Here is a 22,276-nt window from a genome sequence, read left to right on the forward strand (position 1 = left end):
CCCGCGTCCTCTGCATCGGCAGGCGGACTCTCAACCACTGCGCCACCAGGGAAGCTCTGATGTCTACTTTGATTGTAGGACTCCAAGGACCACACCAGTATCCTGTGACAAGAGTAGTTAGCCAATGTATACATCCCCAGCCTTCACTTTGAATAGGCAGCATGCCATAGAAAGTGGGAGTTTGCTAAAGTGAGATCCCAAAGAGCCTCATCAGGCCAACAGAAAAGGGGGCAGTACCATAGGTAGAACCTGAGGCTCCCACATCAGATACGGAGGAACAACAGGCAAAATTGAGAGTACCTTAGTTCACTTCCACTCTTGCCGTCTCCAAGACCTACTTTCCTACTTCTTGCGACCACAGCATCGCCAGCTTCCTAGGGTTTCACAAATTGGGTTGAAAGAGAAGGCTCTCTAAGAAGAGAGGGGAACAAGCCAAAGGACTTGAGAATCCCTGCCCATGAAGCTTCTGAATACAGCATTCCCCCCCTCACCTCGGGTTGCCAGATGAAATACAGGACACCCGTTTAGATTCAAATTGTAGATAAACAACAAATAACTTTTTAGTACAATATAAGTAAGTCCCATACAAGATTGGAGACCTTCTTATACAAACAATTATTTGTTGCTTTTCTGAAATTCAAATTTAACTGGATATCCTCATTTGTTTGTTTTTATGCTAAATCTGGCAACGTTACCCCCAACACATCCCCTAGGCATCCTTGGCAATACAGTTTGCTGAGGCTTTGACTGCTCCAAGACCCTGTATCACCCAGCTCACTGGAGTAGGGTAAGAAGTTCTGTCTTCTAGTCTTCTCTTGGCTCCCACACCCATAAGGGAAGCCAACTTACTCACAACTTCAAGGTCATTTGTGAACCCCAGGAGACATTCACTGTTTGTATTCATCGGCTACCAATACTGAACTCATCTATGAATATGAATTTGCTTAAATCAGGTCCTAGTCCAGACCCTTATCTCTACTTACAAAAAGAGAAGGAATCAGCAAATTGAACAAAGGAGACCTGAAAGAAGAGGGGAGAAAAATGGAATCACTGAGATTCAAAGGTAATTCCATTGGTAAAATAAGATTAGGATTCCAAGAAATGGGAGAAATCTGAGAGGAGAAAGATATCTTAGGGAGAAGAAAAAGGTTGCTGGCACAATGAACAGACATAGTCAAAAGCCAAATTAATAAGTTAGAAAATCAATGCCAGAAATCCTTCTGAAAGTAGAGCAACGTTTGAAAGATTAGAAAAAAGTTGAAAGAATAAAATGACACGAGAATAGTCACAGGAAATAGACTCTTCACAGATTAGGAATCCAGAGAGAGAATGGATTGGAGGCGAAGCACTAATAGAAGATCAAAGAATATAACTGCAAGCTGAAATCCTGAAAATACACATGACTGAAATCTTTGATAGTCAACTTAAAATCACTTCCTGAGTGCCAGAAAACAAATTATTGAAAACAGATCCATGTCTGGAAATAATCTTATTGAAACTTCTGAAAGCCCTGGAAAAATTAGAAAATTGGGCCTGTTTCACAGTTAGAAATAATATTACCTATAAAGGAAAGGGAATCAGACTTGCCTTGAGCCCATTATTAGCCATTCTAAATATTAGAAGATATGAGTGTGCTTCCTGAATTCTAAAAGAAAAGAATTAGACCCTAGATTTCTAAACTCCGACAAGCTATTGTTTATGTGGGAAAGCAAAGCAAAGACATTCTTAGTCATACAGTCTCCAATGGTGAAAAGCCTATTACTGAAAAGGTTGATCATAGGAACCTCTTAGAAATATTCCTGTAAAGTTACATAGTTATTAAGTTCTTTGTAAAACCTCTACCCCTTCTTCCAAATACCTCATGGCAGAAGGTAGAAAACATGACATTTTAACTTTCCACTTACTGACCTTCCAAAGAAGAGTGAGAAAATCAGGCAGACAACCCCTTTAGGATAAGGTCTGGCCCCTGCCTCTTTAACCCTCTACAATCTCCATCCTGAGCCTCGAATCCTACACTAAAGCCTTAAGAAATGGCCGTGCCCTCTCAGGAAGCCATCCGTGTGCAAGTTGTTTCAACAGCCTTGATTGTCCAATCATTCCTTTGGTCCCTGTATATAAGCCTTCCCTGTCGCTGACCTTCTCAGCTGGGATGGGATGACCCCTAACCTCTGTATGTGCATCCACAAACCTGTCCTGCCCTCATTCTAGCCCTTGTGCTTTGTGTGTCATGGTCAGTCAAGCCCAGGAAATACACCATCTGTGCTATGGGATAAGGAACTTATTTTAAGAATCAGACCTTACACGATTTTGGAAGGAGCTGGGAAGTGGAAGGTCCAGAAGAGAAATTGGAGCATCAGAGGAGTTACTACTAGTTCAGTCTGAGAATCCAAGCCCACCCAGCTGCTGAAGTGGAACCACAAGGGAGAAGTGTGTTGGAAAGTCTAAGAGAAGCTTTATCTCTGTGTAACCATGCCCCGATGCTCTACAGCCAAGAACCCAGCAGTGAGCTTGGGGCCACCTTGGGTCAACAGGGTCAGCAATTGGGATGTGGAGTGGAGGTGACCAAAGACAAGCTGGAACCTACTGTGCATGTCTGCATTTGTCCATCACTGATTCTGCCTGCAGTGATCACTGCCTCTCTCCCGCCTTCCAAGATCAAGTGCACGTTCTTCTTTTGATCAACCCTAAACTGGCCCACAATAAGGGGATTCTGACAGTGTTTCCCAGCTTAACCAACTTGTTACAATACAAACCACTGTACTTACTTTAATTAATTAACTTGTCGATCACCACTGCTTGTCTGTGAGCTCATTATGAGCACAGAATGCATCTTCCCCCACCCCAGCTAATCCTCGGTTATACTTCTGGTAAATGATATGGATAAGTACATTGACAAATAGATACACTGACAGTCTGCTTGTGTCACGTCCCATTATGCAGTCCCATTTTTAAAAAGTAGGCTTGTTGTCTTTTATGCAATTTTCATTGATGTCCCCGTATAAGTAAAATAACTTTAATCAAAATAAGAGTGATGCTCCAGGATGTGAACTTTTCTAAGCTCCCTTTAATTTCACCTCCAAAAAACTACTCCCTAACTTACCAGTGAACAAAGTTGTCCTGAATGAAGGTACTAAGTCAGGCTCTTCCTCTGGCTCCTCATTAATGGATTTAGTTATAGGCGTACTTCGTTTTACTGAGCTTTGCTTTAGTTTGCTTTGCTGATGTTGCAGTTTTTACAAATTGAAGGTTTGTACTGATAGCAACCCCACGTTGTCAGATGATGGTTAGCATTTTTTAGCAATAAACTATTTTTAAGTAATGCATGTATATTGGTTTTTAGAATAATGCTAATTTGCACACTTAATAGACTACAGTATAGTGTAAACATAACTTTTATATGCACTGGGAAACCAAAAAAATCGTGGGACTTGCTTTACTGCAGTAGTCACTGTATTTGGTGGTCTGGAACTGAGCCTGCAATATCTCTGAGGTCTGCCTGTACTTGAGGTATTGTTCTATGAAACATATACCATAATTCATTAATTCAAAAACACTTTTTCCCCACATCTTAACATCCTAAAACTGAGACGTACCTCAACAACCGTGGCGTTAAATCCTTTCACAGACATTATTGTTTCTTAATTAACAGCTTAAAAAATAATATTGTGCCTTACAATTGGGGCGTCTGGGATTCGGTGAAATATGGAAGTTATGTGGGAATTCACTTCTGTTTCAGGAGGGGTAGTATGGAGAAAGTAGCATTTTACAGATCTAATTTAAATCTAATTATAAAGACAGAGGATAAGTTTATTTTTTTCTTGAAAATCTTTCTAAAAGTGAGGCAGAAATGAAAGACCAGTGTAAAATATAAAACCTTTTACAAATTTCATGTTACATCCTAAATGTTTTGTAGTGTTAAATAATAACTAATAGGCTTGATTCTTATTCCTCCCATACATTCTTCATTAAAACACTTACACTCTGAATTTTATCTGAATTACACATTCCTTTCTAAACTAGTAAGGATTCCTTTGTGGTTTCTCAATGATAACTAGCTAAACCACAACATTAAAGTAAAGTAAATTTTGTGATAGTATTTTTCCTGAGAAAAACGTTCAGGCAACAGTGAGAACCCTACATTTAACATCAGGTTTATTTTATTTTCAGTATAGAAGCTGTCAAAATTGGGAGAGTGACAGGAAGTGTAAATCTGAGAAAAAAATCTAACGAGTCTTTCCACTGAGAACCAGATCAAGTTCTCACATTGTCTGCTACCTAGTAGACCATTCTCTTGAAAGACTAAATTGCTGTTTTCTAAAAAGACTAAATAAATATTTAAGGATTGCTTTAACATGAATGTCAGTCAAACGTTTATTGCAGAATTTTTCAGCTTATTGAAATAAAAATATTTTTGAAGTTGAAACTCATAAGTAAGCATGTTCCTATCAAAAATGATAAAAATGGTCATTCTTGGTTGAAAAGGAGTTTAAAATGTTTAAGAACTAAATAGGAATTATTACATATGCTTTGTTTTCCCTGAGGAGCAATGAAAGTTTATTAAAACCAACACTTGAGAAGCAATGTAATTTGCATATGTATGAAACACCAGCTCTAATTTACTATCAGTTCTCTTGAGAGATGTTGCAAGTTCATTTCGTCTCAAGTTGGAAAGCTGGAGTCATTTCAGCAGTTTATTGGATCAAAAGCGGTTGTTTCATATGGTTTTCTAGATTTTCTATATCTTGATCATAGTAATTTGTCTCATTCACTTTTAATCCTTCCTGGCTCTTGGCATTGTGCTACGCCTGATGAATGCCCTCAAAAAAAGTCAAAATATGGGAGGCAAAATATTTCTACACCCTTGATGGATACACTCAGTAAAGATTCTACTTACGTGGTGGACACACTCAATAAAAATCAAAACGTGGAAGGCGAAATAATTCTACTCATTTGTCATTAATTGTTGACTTTGGTCCAAACCATCCCAGTGATTGAAAGGCGAGGGCTCATGGTTTAACTTCTAATCTAATTCTTGAGTTTTCTCTAAGGAGTAATCAATCCTAAATGAATATTTCATGCACACAATATTTATGTTCTGCCAACTAATATAATTTGAATGGGTTCCTTCAGAGTAGATTCTGTGAAACCGCGACTTCAGTTGAATATGCACTGAATATTTTACCTCAACTTCCTTTCCTATTATTTTAAAGTTAAGCTTTCATCATAAGTAACTGCATGCTTCATATGAAAAAATGGCAAATGCATAAAGGAAGGAAAAAGACATCTTACCCAGAGTCTCAACAAAGTTCTTGAGTCCCAAGTGATTTTGTTCAAAAATATTTAGAGATCGCTCTGTTGTCCTGTGGCCTTCAGTGTTGCAGGAGTGTTATCTGAGAGAAAAGTGAGATTTGTTCTTTGCAGGGTTTTTTGCTTTTGTACAATGCCTGATGCTTATGGGATTATATCTGTAAGCTATTAAAATGAGTATCCGCACCCATCTGTTGGCATATTCAACAAGAATCCACTCTCTTGTGCTCTCCGTATCTCTGTTTATGACCAGGATGTACATGCCATCTGACTGAAAGGGTGCACGGCCGTGGGTCTGTGCAGCCCCCCACCTCTTCCTCTCCCTTCCCTGCACTCTCCTTTCCCCATCCTCTTCCATGTCTCCCCCTCCCCTCCTCTTCCTCTCTATCACCTGCCTTTCTCCTCCCCTTCTCTTCCCTTTCTTCTCCCCTCTCCTTATTCTCCCCCTTTCTTTCCTCCTTTACTGTCCTTCCTCCTTCTCCTGATTTGAAATCCTGATTGGAGTGGGTCTGAGCTAGAACTGGAGAAAAAGAAGTGTAGAAAGAGTATACACTCATTTAGAGATAATTTTACCTAAAGAAGAACACATAATAGATTGGAGGCTCCAGTAGGGTATAGAATTTGATGGAGTTGAAGCTCTTGAGGGAATAATCTAGGAAGATAGGAGGTCGTTGTCAGAGGAGGGTGCTTGGATTGGTGCTGGCAAAGTCTAGAGGATAAGGCAGTGGAGGGGAGGCTGAAATAAGGTGAAGGATGTGGTTATTGGTGAAGAAGAGGTGAGGAATATGACTCTAGGGTATTGGAATGATCATCTACATAGATCATGAAATCACCAGCTTGTGTCTGCGTGTGTGTGTGTGTGTGTGTGTGTGTGCATGCGTGCGTGCCAGAGAGAGAGAGAGAGAGAGAGAGAGAAATATAAAATCATTAAAGAATGAGAAGTGGCCAAAAGGTCAGCAGGCAACTGGGGAGCGGGGGGTGGGGGTGGGGAAGGGATGTTTTTCCTCCCTCCAGGGAGCTGGAGGTGTTTAGGAAGAAGAAAGAGAATGATCTGGGAAGGCAATAAGGAGCAGGTCCTGTCTATAAGAGACAATACGATTTTTTACTAGGATGAGAAAGTAAGGAAAAGTTCATGAGAGAAGTTTAGGATAGGATGGGATTTATTGAGGACTGGTCATGTATTGCAGAGGGCAGGTGCCTGAGTTTGTGAGTTAGAGTTAGATCAGAACTGTGTGGGAATGACCCTGGTAGATGAAGCGATTGTCATGAACAAGAATATAGGGCCTGATGGAATTGACTGAGATGTACTCTAAGGCACTTTATGGGATTTGGCTGGGCTAGACAGTGGTAGACTCTTGCCGGAACTCAGAGCACAGATGTCATTTGGGAAGCTGCAGGAGCAGTCCGAGTACCTTCTTGTAGATTCTCTGATGTAGCGTTGAGGCAAGAGAGTCAGGAGTGGCAGCACTGGGGAAAGGCACAGTTCTCTGGACAACCCATGGCACTTCTGCTGCTGGTGGTGCTGAGGCTGGCTGAGGCACAGGGCCCTTCCCAGCCTCCAGAGCTTAGTGAATACTCTTCAAGCTCCTTTTTCATGGTGGTTTCAAAGTCAATAGAGAAAGGAAGTATATCACCAGTTGTAACCTGAGGGAATGAGGGTTTGCATATACTTACTGGTATCAATGACCCAAATAACTAGGTCATAAGCCAATTAAGGGTTTGTTTTTCTCTCACCTGAAAAGACCGAAGGAGGTAATCCAAAGCTGCTATGATAGCTCATTGTCATCAGAGACCCAGGCTTCTTTTATTTTTTTGCTCTACCGTCTTAGTGCATGAGACTTACCCTGTAATATGCTGGGGCCCTATCCTTCATGTCTGTATTTCAGGACAAAGAAGGAGGAAGAGGGGAAGGCAAAAAAGTACTCTCTCAACTGAGACAGTCCCCACTCAAAAGCTTTTCCAGAAGTCCCATACAACCTTAGCGTATGTGTCACTGGCTCTCATTTGTTGTGATGGAGGTGGAGAATTGTTATCTTCTAGCTGTGCATGTTACTATGCTGAATAAAACTGGGAGGAGTGGTTATGGGGTGGGCAACTAGCAGTCTCTGCCATAGCAGCAAAAACAAACAAAACAGTGATAATGCATAAGTCAATATTATTATCATGAGCTAGGATTTTCAGGAAGCGTCTGGGAAGAAAGGGGTGAAAAAGCTAAAAGGACCAGAATTGTGGCTAGAGTAGAATGCTGGAGTTCAAGATTGCAGAGGCTGAGCAGCTGTCAAGAGTCTGGGATCATTAAAAAGCCCAGGATATGCCCATGAGGTCTGAAAACTGAATTGAACCTGATCTCTGTCTTGGAAAAGACCCCTTCCTTTTGTTAGAACGTAGCCTGGAGAATCACAGCAAAGGCCCAGCTGAGGGCTGCAGGGACCTCCCTTTGTAAACCATCCCCAATCTCCAGCCATCATTGTCCATTTGGGGCCGGACTCCTTAAACAGCTTAAGTTTCCCACCTGTAGGCAGAGGTGGAACACAGTGATGTTGTTTAGGCCATGCATTTGATAAAGCATAGGCTTTTAATGATCCCATACTAACTCAAAATATAATGGTGTGTTATTGACTGTTTGTAATGTGTAGGCCTTATTAAATTTATAATTATTATCTTTGTCCTCACTGAGTAGAATATGATCTAATTGTTTTCATTTCACATAGTGAGAACATGCCCTCGTCTCCGCCAACCCAAACATGGCCGCCTCAGCTGTTCTACCGGGGAACTGTCCTATAGGACAGTGTGTTTGGTCACCTGTGATGAAGGGTACAGACTAGAAGGAAGTGCTAGGCTTACCTGCCAAGTAAACGCCCAGTGGGACGGTCTAGAACCCCGGTGTGTGGGTAAGTTCTTAGAAGGCATGGTGCCTTGGATGGGTCATTTCTCTTGCTCTCTGGTTTCTCCTGTTTTCTGTGAAGACCTAGAACTAAAAACCGACTCATTATGGGTATAAATACACATCCATATGTATAGGTATATGGCGCTGTAGATACATGAACAAATATGTGGTTTTATTCCCCTCCACTGGTAAAAAGACTTCTCACCACAATCCAGTTTTCCGATTCCCTAAAGTTTACGGCTTCAAATGGTAATGATTTTTGTTTTAATTGGGGCAAATTTGGATGGATTTTTTAAGAGTAAATGCTGTGTAATTCCCTCAATTTTAAAAACACAATTTACCATTACCTTGTTGATGAAAGGAAAAATTATGAGCCAGTGAATGTTAAGATGGGCTGTAAAATTCTCTTTCATCAGAAGATTTTCTGCCTTGTCCTTCACTAAGAGTTGTGACATCTCATACCTGGAATTGGGTCCAGAATGAATAAACTCAGTAGCTCTTCCAGTTTGCTGCATCTTATACACTGTTGAAACATTAACAATGGTAATAATGATGATGATGAAATGATAATAACTACCATTAGTGAACCCTTACTATGTGTCAGATACAGTATACCTGGGAGTGCTAACAGGTATGTCATTAAATAACCAACTTCCAAAATAGGAAGAAGAACTATATGTAGGGAATAAATTGAGGTATTCCAGGATCCTAGATGGGAAAACTAGGTACTATAACTATCTCTATTCTTTATAAATTGATTTACAGGTTTATTCTAGTATAATCTAATATTGGATCCAGGGCTGATAATAAGGGAGGGTGTCACCAGAAAGGATATTGGGCTTTACTGAGGGGTTCAATAACAGTCCTAGAGTTGACCCTTATGGTGCAGGCTCAGAAAACTTATAGGGGGGTATTAAATATTTAAATAATAATTTAATAATAAAAATAACAAGTAAAGTTTGTTAACAATGAGATACTTGTCATGACTACTGAAAGACATAGGCCTGACAGGCATTATATTTCCCTGGAGGCAGAAGCTACAAGGATTCCCAAACCACAAACAGACTTAGTTGGCATAAAACCAAAACAAAGGGAGTTAGCTTCTCCAGATAGTTCACAGAATTAAATGAAGATGATGGATCTATCCACCATAAAAAGGCTGCTTTGGCAATGGAACATTAAATCTCAATAAATCCCTTTAGTTGGAACGTTGTCTCCCAAGATTAGAATTTGTACCTAGATATTAATGTTTACTCCTGAGAATCATCTATTTCACTGGCTCCATGGATGAGCAGCTTTTCTTGTGAGGGACCCAGTCTTTTATTAAAAATGTAATACATTTAATAAGGTTACTCTGGAATTATTCTTTAAAGAATTTAAATTTATTAAGTTTAACTTAAAATTTTAAAATTCTTTAAACTTTAAGAATTCTCTTTAAAATTATTGCATACATCTTTGTAATGATTTAAAGTGTATGTCAATCTTGTTAGATTTGAAGTATAACCATCAAAAGGAAATTATATCCTTATTTACAATTTATTGGGTAACAACTCACCGTAGCCCCCAAATTCTGACAATAATGATAATTACTATGAAATTTTCCACTTAAAAAATTGATAGACATGAATAGAAAGCATATTGAAGACCAGATAGTTGCAAAACAGGAAAATTTTGAACATGAGGTACGAGGGAGAACTTATTCTCACCAACATAAGACAGATTATGATTAAAATGATTAATCACAGTGATTAAAATGGTACATTAATGGTACAAGGATGCACAGAACAATGGAAGCAAACATGGCTCAGAAACAAACATTATTTTTTGTAGAAGAATATAATAGTCAATAAGGGAAATTTTAGATATCAATGGGGGAAAGAAGCTTATCTAAAAATTAGTCAGTTTTGACTCACCTCATTTTTAAAAATCACTAAGTTAATTTAACTAATTAATTAAATGAGGCAAATTGAGTGAAATGTAAGAAATAATATGGAGAAAATATGGATTTTAATGGAGAAGAACTTCATAAAAATAAGGACAATAGATTTGAATACATAAAGATGTAAATTTCTGTACTTCAAATGAATTCTCTGCATTATTAAAATGCAAACAAGAAAGTTATTTGAAACACATAAAAAAAAGTCAATGTCCTTAACATTTTCTGACATATGAAACTAGACCAAAACACAAAAATGTGAAGACTCCAATACAAAGAGAGATAAAGGAAATGAATTAAATGAACGAAGGAGACGTTTTAAAAATACAATTAAAAAATAAACAATGAAATTGAGAAAATTCTAGAACCAAAGTTATGAGATATGGGTTAAATTATATACTGATAAAATTTCACAGATATAAATATTTTCATTATTAAACAGGAAGAATGAAAATAACTAAACATTAAATTCAAAAGCTAGGAAAATAATGATTGCAAGAGAAGTTGAAAGAAGTACATAATAATAATAAAGGAAGATGAATTATAAAAGGAGATGGAATGCAGTAGACTGGATAAGAGGAAAATCTTTGAATAAAGTAATAAAATAAATTTTATAAAGAAGAAAGAAAAATGCAAAACTAGAATTTTTCCGGGAAGCTATCACAAAGGAATATACGAGGTCTGAGGTTTTTATTTTATTTTTTAAAATATATTTATTATTTTTGGCTGCGTTGGGTCTTCGTTGGTGCTCATGGGCTTTCTCTAGTTGTGGCGAGCGGGGGCTACTCTTCATTGCGGTGCGCGGGCGTCTCATTGCTGTGGCTTCTCTTGTTGCGGAGCACGGTCTGTAGGTACACCGGTTTCAGTAGCTATGGCATGTGGTCTCAGTAGTTGTGGCTCACAGGCTCTAGAGCGCAGGCTCAATAATTGTGGTGCACGGGCTTAGTGGCTCTGCAGCATGTGGGGTCTTCCTGGACCAGGGATCGAACCCACGTCCCCTGCATTGGCAGGCGGATTCTTAACCACTGCTCCACCAGGGAAGTCCCAGAGGTCTGAGGTTTTTAAAAGAATAATAAAACACCATACAATACATTTATTATGCATGATTTTCTAAGAAAATGAAAATTATTAAATGAATCAAGAAAAAAAGTAGAAAAGCAAGCATATAGTTACCTATGGGTAATTTACAAAAAAATGGAAGTGTTATCAGAGTTTAATTACTCCTCTCAAAATGACTGAGGGATCAATGAAACTCTTTCAAACTTTTAAAAAACAGTAATTCTCATACCATGTAATTTGGCCCAATTAGTGGAAAGTTAATCAGTTCATACTATCAAACTATTATTATTCTATTGTCAACCTGACAACTTTTACCAAGAAAAAAAAGATAGAAAACTATGACAGCGAATATACTAGCAATCCACACACATTCAAAAGAATGGTCTGCCAAAACGAGTAGAGGTTTATCCTAGGAATGTAAGGAGGGTTTAAAATTAGGTACTCTATCAACATAATAAATTATTTCATTATAAAAAATAGGAAAAATTCATATGGTTGCTCCGTATAAGATAAAAATGTATTATTATCATTCAAAACACATTTTTAATAGAACTCTAAGAAACTCATATTGATTACTGACAATAAAAAAATCCATCTTAAATCTGCATCCACTTATGGAAACAATGTAGACAGTCTTATTAAATCTGGAAAAAGAAAATGATTCCAGAATCATTCATATTATTTAGCATTGTTCTCTAAGCTTTAGCTCTTGTAATAAATCATAAGGTTAGAGCTTAGTGGATTCAGAATCATCATTTGTAAACTACGTGTCTACCTCCAAAAAAGAATGAACCTACTAAAAGACTGAGAGTTCATTAAAGTCATAAGAATATCAAATAAACAACTCTTCTATATAAATGATAAACAGAATATATAGAGAAAAATCACATTCAAAAGATCTATAGAAAATATAAAATATGTAAGAATGACCTTAAACAGAAATGTGTGGAACCTGTGTTACACAAACTACAAAATATTACCGAAAGACAAAAAGAACACCTTAATGTTTTTATAAAATTTTATCAAAATGTAAGCTCTCTCCAAATATATGTATACGTAAAATGCAATATCATCCAATAGCCCAAAAGGGTTTTTCTTTTTTGCCCCCTTTTTGGAATTGGGGATTGACTCCAGGATTCATCTGGAAGAATGTGTAGGCAAAACTCACTGAAATAAGATTGAAAGGGAAGAGTAATAAAGAGTAGTAAAAAGAAAGTAGCTCTACTGGGTTTTAAAATATATACTAAAACTGCAAAAATGAAGAGTATGCAAGAATTGCCATCAGATCAATGGGACTGAATAGATTCCAAAACTTACGAGTTTCACGTATTATTAGGGAAGCATCATAGCTCAGTTGAGAAGATAAGATTTATTCAACTGATAATATAGGAAAATTGGCTAGCTCCTTGGGAAAAACAAAATGAAATTTTCATATGTCTTTAATACACACCAGACACTGACATAAATTCTTCATAGTTTTAAAAATATAAATTAAATAAAACCATTAAAAGCTAGAAGAGAGTATAGTTAATATATGTAAGTGAATATTAACCTATCTTAGAATGTATTAGGCATAAAAGCAATGGGAAAAGATTTTTCCATTAGATTAGAAAAGATTAGATTAGACTATACAAAAACTAAAGACATTCATTCAAAAGGTCATAAACAATAAGAGAATATTAACAAGGAATAAAATCGTCAACAATTATGACAGCTAAAAGAATAATTTCCTTAATTTATAAACAACCATACCTAAATAAATGATTTAGAGTCCCATATAGTTGTTATATTTGAACCACAAATTTGGCTCTGATTTTCCTCTTGGTCAAAGCAAAATAGGAAGTCTGGGCAACCACGTGGTACATACTGTGCAAAAACAAAGAAACATACCAATTTCTCAGGAAAATTTGCTTTTGCTGACAGAGAGGTTTGAAAGCAGTCATTTCAGGGAGGAGGCATGATTGTGGAATATTTTAGAAGCACACAGGTTCTGCTACTTACCATCGGGTAGCCTCAGGAGAGTTAACTATGAGAGTTACTATTATGTTCCAACACTCTTGTTTGTAAGTGGGAATAATAACAACAGCCCTTACTGCATATGTTTAAATGAGTCTATCCTTGTAAAGCACTTAGAATAATGCCTGGCATATCACATGGGAAATACAGACTAAAGACGCCAGCAATGCTCCCAGTAGAATCACTACTGCAACAACAAACAAATGTGTATATGGGGTCGTGTGTGTGTGTGTGACACACACACAGACACACACCCTGCGTTAAGTCCTAGTCTGATTTTCCATTCTGTCTCCAGTCTACCTAATTCTACCTAATTCATCTGCTGTTCTTCATCGGTGCTGAAAATAACATCATTAAGAGTCAAGGCCTTAATTATGACACAGTGATTCTAGGGAGAGTGTAAAAACTATTCTCATTATGTGCTTGCTTAAAGATGGCACCAAAAAAATTCATAAAATGAAGACTGATTGCTGAATTATCACTTATTCCATGAAAGATAGAATCTAATTCACTATTTTACACTTCGTAGCCATAATGTAATATTCTGCAAACTGAATGAAGGTGCTCTAAGCAAATGATAAAAGTCCCACTCGGCATTGATTTAAGTACTAGTTAGAAATCTATCAAGATTTTGATGCACCGGCAAAATAACATGAGGTAACTAAAGAGATATGGTTGAGCATTATTTACAATACAGCATTTGTTTAGTGACTTATGTCAGTCCCACAGCAGACCAAATGTATTTTTCTCGAGTAAAGCGAATCTGTGACATTTGCAATTTGTGGGAATGCAAATAACATTTTCTTGCTCTCCTACAATAGAGCGCCACTGCTCCACCTTTCAGAAGCCGAGAGGTGTCATCGTGTCACCCCCCAACTGCGGCAAGCATCCAGCCAAACCTGGGACGATTTGTCAGCTAAGTTGCCACCAAGGATTCATTTTATCAGGAGGAAGAGAAGAAGTGAGGTGTACCACCTCCGGAAAATGGAGTGCCAAAGTTGAGACAGCTGCTTGTGAAGGTAGGTCCATACAATGGTCAGGTTAAAAACCAAATTCTATATAATGACACATTGGTGCAGTGTGGGACTGTCCCTCTTTGCAACTTTTGCTGCAAATCTATGGTAAAAGGATAGATGTAACCCAAAAAAATGCTATGAAGATGTCTGTTACAAAATCATGGACTCACAAAATCCAATTACAATGTACCAGGCAATAATAGAAGAAATAGAAAACTAAGGATGATATTAGAGCTGGAAATCAGGTTAAGTTTTCCATTGGGAGTTGAAGATCTTTGGGGAATTTCTGGCTCCTATAAAGCAGGTGAGATTAAATTAATTTTTTTTAAAAAAGCAAGTCATCAGCCCTTTGAAACCTGCATCTCAGTACATTCACAAGAGAACATTGCCGTCTTCCTAGCAACAAGAGCCGAATGCTATGAAAAGGAGCTATTGAGAGCAAGAAAGAGTTCTTAGAAGTAAAAATATAAATATCTCTAAGAGAAGGATCAAAAAGTGGAGTGGATGTTGTTGAAAACAATACTAGTGATTTGACAAAGCAAACTGAGAATTCCTTCAGAATGGAGAACTGATAAACAAGGAACTTGAATATCCCAATGGATCAAGCCCAAAAGATGGAAGTTAAGAGATACCTGTGATAAATTGAGAAACCCCAATAGAGTTTCAGAAGCAGAGAGAGGATAAGGGGTGGAGGAGAAGAATTTCCTACCAGTAGAAGAAAGTTGCCCTGAGCTTCAGAAAGGCTTGAATTTTTTTATCAAAATAGACTCAGACCTTGTTTATCTATTTTATATAAAGTAGTACATATCTGTTAACCCCAAGCTCTTAATTTGTCCCTTCTCCCCAACAACAAGGTCCTACCGAGTAGCTCAGGGAACTCTATTCAATATCTTATAGTAACCTATAATGGAAAAGAATCTGAAAAAATATATATACATATATATGTGTATATATATGTGTGTATATATATATATGTATGTATGTATAACTGAATCACTTTGCTGTATACCTGAAACCAACACAACATTGTAAATCAACTATACTTCAATAAAAAATAAAGTACCATTACCAGAGAAATAGAGTTTATTGATCCATGTTCAAGAAAACAGTGAGTAATGTGAGTCCAAAAAAAATAGGGGCTTCCCTGGTGGCTCAGGGGTTGGGAGTCCGCCTGCCAATGCAGGGGACACGGGTTCAAGCCCTGGTCCAGGAGGATCCCACATGCCGCTGAGCAGCTAGGCCAGTGCGCCACAACTACTGAGCCTGTGCTCTGGAGCCCGCGCTCCACAGCTTCTGAGCCCAGGTACTGCAATACTGAAGCCTGCGTGCCTAGAGCCTGTGCTCCGCAACAGGAGAGGCCACCGCAATGAAAGGTCTGTGCACCGCAACGAAGAGTAGCCCCCGCTTGCCACAACTAGAGAAAGCCCACGCGCAGCAACAGAGACCCAACTCAGTCAAAAATAAATTAATTAATTTAAAAAAAATAGCCTCTGAATGTTGGGCAGGCATACTTTCACTACTCCCGGTGAAATTTCCAAGGTCCAAAGTTAAAGAGAAAATCTGAAGTTTCCAGAGAGAAAAGAGAAATTTCTTTTCAGACTCACACTACACTTCTCATTTATAACTCTAAATGCCAGAAGGAAATGTAGCAGTGTTCTAAGAATACAGAGGGAAAATAAATACAAACTTTAAATTCCAAATCCATTCAAGCTAATATTCAAGTGTAAAGGAAAAAAAAAATACTGCTTTAGATTTTAAGAGTTAATATGCTAATGTATCTTTGTGGGGGAAAATTGTCTAAGTATTAGGCCCTCTGAGAAAAGGAAAATATAAATTGAATAAAATTATAAAGAAACAAGAATGTGAGACACAAATTAGATCAATTCGGATATATTCAGCTGCAAGTTACGGAAGACCTAATTTAACGTAACTTAAGAGATTTATTATACCATGTAATAAGAACTTAGCTCTACAGTGACTGATGTGGCTATGTGGAATGTTACCACATCTAATTCAGTATCTGTACTGCAGAGTTTCACACTGCAAAAAAATCATTGGTTTTAATTTGTTGTTTGTTTTGCCAGCACATTTTAGCACACTAATTAATTCCACTTGACAGCATTGTTTTCCAGTGCAGTTCCTTCCTGCCAGTCAACATTCATTTTTTCTGTCTCTTTATTTCATTCCAAAAATATTTATCAAACTCCTGTTATATGCCAGGAACTATATAATACAATGGGACAAGAGATATCCTGGCATTCAAAGAACTTAAATTCTATGGGGGGAGAAAATTTAATTTCAAAATGGCAAAATGAGTTATGGTTAGGAAGGACAGAGGGCCATAGGAGCTTGTGGAGTGAGCACCTAAAATGGACCAGTGGGGTCAGAGAAGCTTCCTGAGGACCTTGTGTCTAAGCTGAGAATTAAAGGACAAGTAGGGGTTACCTGGGTAAAGGGGGAAGAGAGCATTGATTCAGGCAAATAAAAGAACATGGACAAAGACCCAGGTGTAAGAAGAACCGTGGTGCTCTTGTGGGACTGAGAGTATTCGATGTGGAGACTGAGTCCTGGTAGGGGATTTGTCAGAGAGGAGGGGATTTGTCCCCTCTTAGGGGAGCAGGTACCAGTTCCGGAAGGGCTTCATAAGTCATCCTGAGATACATTATCCTGAAGGCAGTTGTAAATTCCAAATCAGTCAGGAATTGGGATGTAAAAAGCGAGTCACAGAGTATTAATATCTCTTTACCTCTCTCCTAAACGTCTTAGAATTACACATTGATATGTTAACTGATTTGTGTACTTTCTGAATCAGATGTGGAAGCTCCTCAAATCAACTGTCCTGCGGACATAGAGGCTAAGACTCAGGAACAGCAAGACTCTGCTAATATCACTTGGCAAGTCCCAACAGCTAAAGACAACTCTGGGGAAAAGGTAAGGTTTAAGCAAATATTTGCATCCTTTGTCAGATGGATTCTAAATACACTGCAAACATGTGTGCTATTGAAAACTTACTAATTAATGATAGTGCTCTCTCTAGCTGTACTCATAAATGTTAATGCCCCGTCTGATAGAAGAATGATCAGCCTTGAATTTTTCATTAGATATTTCAGATGAAAATCTAAAAACGGAAACCCTTCATTCTGCGGATTCGTTGGCTGAGAATTCTTTGCCTCTTCCCAGGCTCTGAAGATCTTTTAAGAAAAAGCAAGATGGGGAATCGATCTTAGTTTCTATTTTTAAGCATATGTTTTAAAATATGATCCTGAAATGATTGCATATTGGCCAGTCTGAAGAAGATAACATCAGTGTTTCTTACTCAGCTTTTTAAAAACCAGCATTATTCAGAACACAGTATTTTAGTATTGTATATACAGTAGCTTGAGATAATTATCCATCAGATGCTAGGAAAGGAATTAGGAATTTAACACCCTCTTAAATCTATACTTCTACTGTTCACATACATGAAGATGCCCTTAAATAGTATATAGTTTTTACACCTGCATGTAAATATGTATGTAAGTTGTGTCATTCAAGGACATGTGCCATTCAAGGACACACACACAATATGTTCTGATAATTGTGTTGAATAAACACAATATACTTTTAAAAATCAAGATAAATTTTTTTAAGTGTATTATTAAATATAGTCATCACTCTGTGTGTTGCATCTCCAGGACTTATTTATTTTATAAGTGGAAGTTTGTACCGTTTGTCCACCTTCACCCATCTTGAGTACCCCCATACCCCTCTTCTGGCAACCACCAAACTGTTCTCTGTATCTGTGATCTTTTTTTTTTCCGGCCACTTATTAGCGAGATCATATGGTATTTATCTTTAGGTAACCAAAGACAAGGTAACTTTTAAATCTGATTTTAAAAGTGTAAATGTAAATTATAGTACTTACTATACTGTAGGTGATGTGTTCATTGAGTGCTCCCTCGTGTGTAGTTTCCACATTCTATTAAGAGGCCCATGAAAACATGCATTGTCATCATTATCATCATCATCCTGGTCATTGTTATCAAATACTAAGAAGAGTGCAGGGACATACTTCAGGATCCATGAGAATTTAGACTAAATGTAGCACCGGTGTGTTGAAATATTTTTTAAAAATACAGTGGAAAAAACCAATGGATTTGACCTCAAAAGTATTTCTCAATTTTTAAAATTAAATTTATTTTTTTAATTATTTATTTTTGGCTGCGTTGGGTCTTTGTTGCTGTGCGTGGGCTTTCTCTAGTTGTGGAGAGTGGGGGCTCCTCTCCGTTGCGGACGGGCTTCTCCTTATGGTGGCTTATCTTGTTGCGTAGCATGGGCTCTAGGTGCACGGGCTTCAGTAGTTGTGGCACCTGGGCTCAATCGTTGTGGCTCGTGGGCTCTAGAGTGCAGGCTCAGTAGTTGTGGCACACGGGCTTAGTTGCTCCACAGCATGTGGGATCTTCCCACACCAGGGATCGAACCCATGTCCCCTGCATTGGCAGGTGGATTCTTAACTACTGCGCCACCAGGGAAGTGCCTCAATTTGTATTTTTAATAGTTCTCTAGCAAACTAGAGAAAAATTCTTCAAATATGTCAAATGTTAGAATGTTTATTACATCACATATTAATATAAATTTATCTTTATCACATTATAATTTTCAAACGGACTAAGAAGGCAAACATATGGGTCAAAAAGGGAAGAATATATCTATATCATGCAATCATATGAGAATTTAATCTTACCATAAGACATTAAGAAACTGCAAATTAAAACAATGACCTCATGCCATATTTTTGATTTACCAAAAGGTAATGATATTTAATATAGATCAGAGAACTTTGAATGGGAACTTTGACAATGATACTATCAAATACTAACAATGGGAATGCAAATTTTTACCATGATCTGGGAAATAAATTTTGTATTATCTATCAATAAAATGCTAATGACTTTGAGGTTAATAATTCTGTTTCTGGAAATTTATTATAAGGACATAATAAAAATATTTTAAAATTATCTGTATAAAACTGTTCATCGTAGTGCAGCTTACAACATTAAAATTTGGACCACCAGACGTGAACCTGCCCACCAGAAAGACAAGATCCACCCTCATCCACCAGAACACAGGCACTAGTCCCCTCAACCAGGAAACCTACTCAATCCACTGAACCAACCTTAGCCACTGGGGACAGACACCAAAAACAATGGGAACTACGAACCTGCAGCCTGCAAAAAGGAGACCCCAAACACAGTAAGATAAGCAAAATGAAAAGACAGAAAAACACACAGCAGATGAAGGAGCAAGGTTAAAAACCCACCAGACCTAACAAATGAAGAGGAAATAGGCAGTCTACCTGAAAAAGAATTCAGAATAATGATAGTAAACCAGAAGAAGAAGAGAAAAAGAAAGAGACTGAGAAAATATTTAAAGACATTATAGTTGAAAACTTCCCTAATATGGGAAAGGAAATAGTTAATCAAGTCCAGGAAGCACAGAGAGTCCCATACCGGATAAATCCAAGGAGAAACACGCCAAGAAACACATTAATCAAACTATCAAAAATTAAATACAAAGAAAACATATTAAAAGCAGCAAGGGAAAAACAACAAATAACACACAAGGTCAGACCTAGGGACACATACAGACTGAAAGTGAGGGGATGGAAAAAGATATTCCATGCAAATGGAAATCAGAAGAAAGCTGGAGTAGCAATTCTCATATCAGACAAAATAGACTTTAAAGTAAAAACTATTACAAGAGACAAAGAAGGACACTATATAATGATCAAGGGTTCGATCCATGAAGAAGATATAACAATTGTAAATATTTATGCACCCAACATAGGAGCACCTCAATACATAAGGCAAATACTAACAGCCATAAAAGGGGAAATCGACAGTAACACAATCATAGTAGGGGACTTTAACACCCCACTTTCACCAATGGACAGATCATCCAAAATGAAAATAAATAAGGAAACACAAGCTTTAAATGATACATTACACAAGATGGACTTAATTGATATTTATAGGACATTCCATCCAAAAACAACAGAATACACATTTTTCTCAAGTGCTCATGGAACATTCTCCAGGATAGATCATATATTGGGTCACAAATCTAGCCTTGGCAAATTTAAGAAAATTGAAATCATATCAAGTATCTTTTCTGACCACAACGCTATGAGACTAGATATCAATTACAGGAAAAGATCTGTAAAAAATACAAACACATGGAGGCTAAACAATACACTACTTAATAACGAAGTGATCACTGAAGAAATCAAAGAGGAAATCAAAAAATACTTAGAAACAAATGACAATGGAGACACGACGACCCAAAACCTATGGGATGCAGCAAAAGCAGTTCTAAGAGGGAAGTTTATAGCAATACAATCCTACCTTAAGAAACAGGAAACATCTCGTATAAACAACCTAACTTTGCACCTAAAGCAATTAGAGAAAGAAGAACAAAAGAACCCCAAATTTAGCAGAAGGAAAGAAATCATAAAGATCAGATCAGAAATAAATGAAAAAGAAATGAAGGAAACAATAGCAAAGATCAATAAAACTAAAAGCTGGTTCTTTGAGAAGATAAATAAAATTGATAAACCATTAGCCAGACTCATCAAGAATAAAAGGGAGAAGACTCAAATCAATAGAATTAGAAATGAAAAAGGAGATGTAACAACTGACACTGCAGAAATACAAAAGATTATTAGAGATTACTACAAGCAACTGTATGCCAATAAAATGGACAACCTGGAAGAAATGGACAAATTCTTAGAAATGCACAAGCTGCCGAGACTGAACCAGGAAGAAATAGAAAATATGAACAGACCAATCACAAGCACTGAAATTGAAACTGTGATTAAAAATCTTCCAACACACAAAAGCCCAGGACCAGATGGCTTCACAGGCGAATTCTATCAAACATTTAGAGAAGAGTTAACATCTATCCTTCTCAAACTCTTCCAAAAGATAGCAGAGGGAGGAACACTCCCAAACTCATTCTATGAGGCCACCATCACCCTGATACCAAAACCAGACAAAGACGTCACAAAGAAAGAAAACTACAGGCCAATATCACTGATGAACATAGATGCAAAAATCCTCAACAAAATACTAGCAAACAGAATCCAACAGCACATTAAAAGGATCATACACCATGATCAAGTGGGGTTTATTCCAGGAATGCAAGGATTCTTCAATATATGCAAATCAATCAACGTGATACACCATATTAACAAACTGAAGGAGAAAAACCATATGATCATCTCAATAGATTCAGAGAAAGCTTTTGACAAAATTCAACACCCATTTATGATAAAAAAAAAAAACCCTGCAGAAAGTAGGCATAGAGGGAACTTTCCTCAACATAATAAAGGCCATATATGACAAACCCACAGCCAACATCTCCTCAATGGTGAAAAACTGAAACCATTTCCACTAAGATCAGGAACAAGACAAGGTTGCCCACTCTCACCACTCTTATTCAACATAGTTTCGGAAGTTCTAGCCACAGCAATCAGAGAAGAAAAAGAAAGAAAAGGAATCCAAAGCGGAAAAGAAGAAGTAAAGCTGTCACTGTTTGCCGATGACATGATTCTATACATAGAGAATCCTAAGGATGCTACCAGAAAACTACTAGAGCTAATCAATGAATTTGGTAAAGTAGCAGGATACAAAACTAATGCACAGAAATCTCTGGCATTCTGAGACACTAATGATGAAAAATCTGAGAGTGAAATTAAGAAAACACTCCCATTTACCATTGCAACAAAAAGAATAAAATACCTAGGAATAAACCTACCTAAGGACACAAAAGACTTGTATGCAGAAAACTATAAGACACTGATGAAAGAAATTAAAGATGATACAAATAGGTGGAGAAATATACCATGTTCTTGGATTGGAAGAATCAACATTGTGAAAATGACTCTACTACCCAAAGCAATCTACAGATTCAATGCAATCCCTATCAAACTACCACTAGCATTTTTCACAGAACTAGAACAAAAAATTTCACAATTTGTATGGAAACACAAAAGACCCCAAATAGCAAAAGCAATCT

The 22,276-nt window shown here is 37.4% G+C and overlaps 1 protein-coding gene and 1 long non-coding RNA gene across 6 annotated transcripts in view; one reads left to right on the top strand and one right to left on the bottom strand.

Moving 5' to 3' along the window:
• The window catches only part of SVEP1 (sushi, von Willebrand factor type A, EGF and pentraxin domain containing 1), a 204,051-nt gene that overhangs the window by 76,130 nt on the left and 105,645 nt on the right, over positions 1-22,276 (top strand). For all 5 annotated transcript variants that reach the window (XM_055087033.1, XM_028493673.2, XM_024126322.3 and 2 more), the window contains 3 exons: positions 8,019-8,198; positions 14,027-14,224; positions 17,034-17,152. In XM_055087033.1, coding sequence (XP_054943008.1) covers positions 8,019-8,198; positions 14,027-14,224; positions 17,034-17,152 — 497 coding nt within the window. The remainder of the gene's footprint in view (positions 1-8,018; positions 8,199-14,026; positions 14,225-17,033; positions 17,153-22,276) is intronic.
• Positions 10,713-17,250, bottom strand: LOC129392399 (uncharacterized). The gene is made up of 3 exons (XR_008618176.1): positions 17,234-17,250; positions 12,942-13,055; positions 10,713-11,182 (listed from the first exon to the last, which is right to left on the bottom strand). It is a non-coding gene; the product is annotated as an uncharacterized lncRNA (long non-coding RNA).

This window comes from Physeter macrocephalus, chromosome 9 (assembly GCF_002837175.3).
Source record: "Physeter macrocephalus isolate SW-GA chromosome 9, ASM283717v5, whole genome shotgun sequence".
Lineage (NCBI taxonomy): Eukaryota > Metazoa > Chordata > Mammalia > Artiodactyla > Physeteridae > Physeter > Physeter macrocephalus.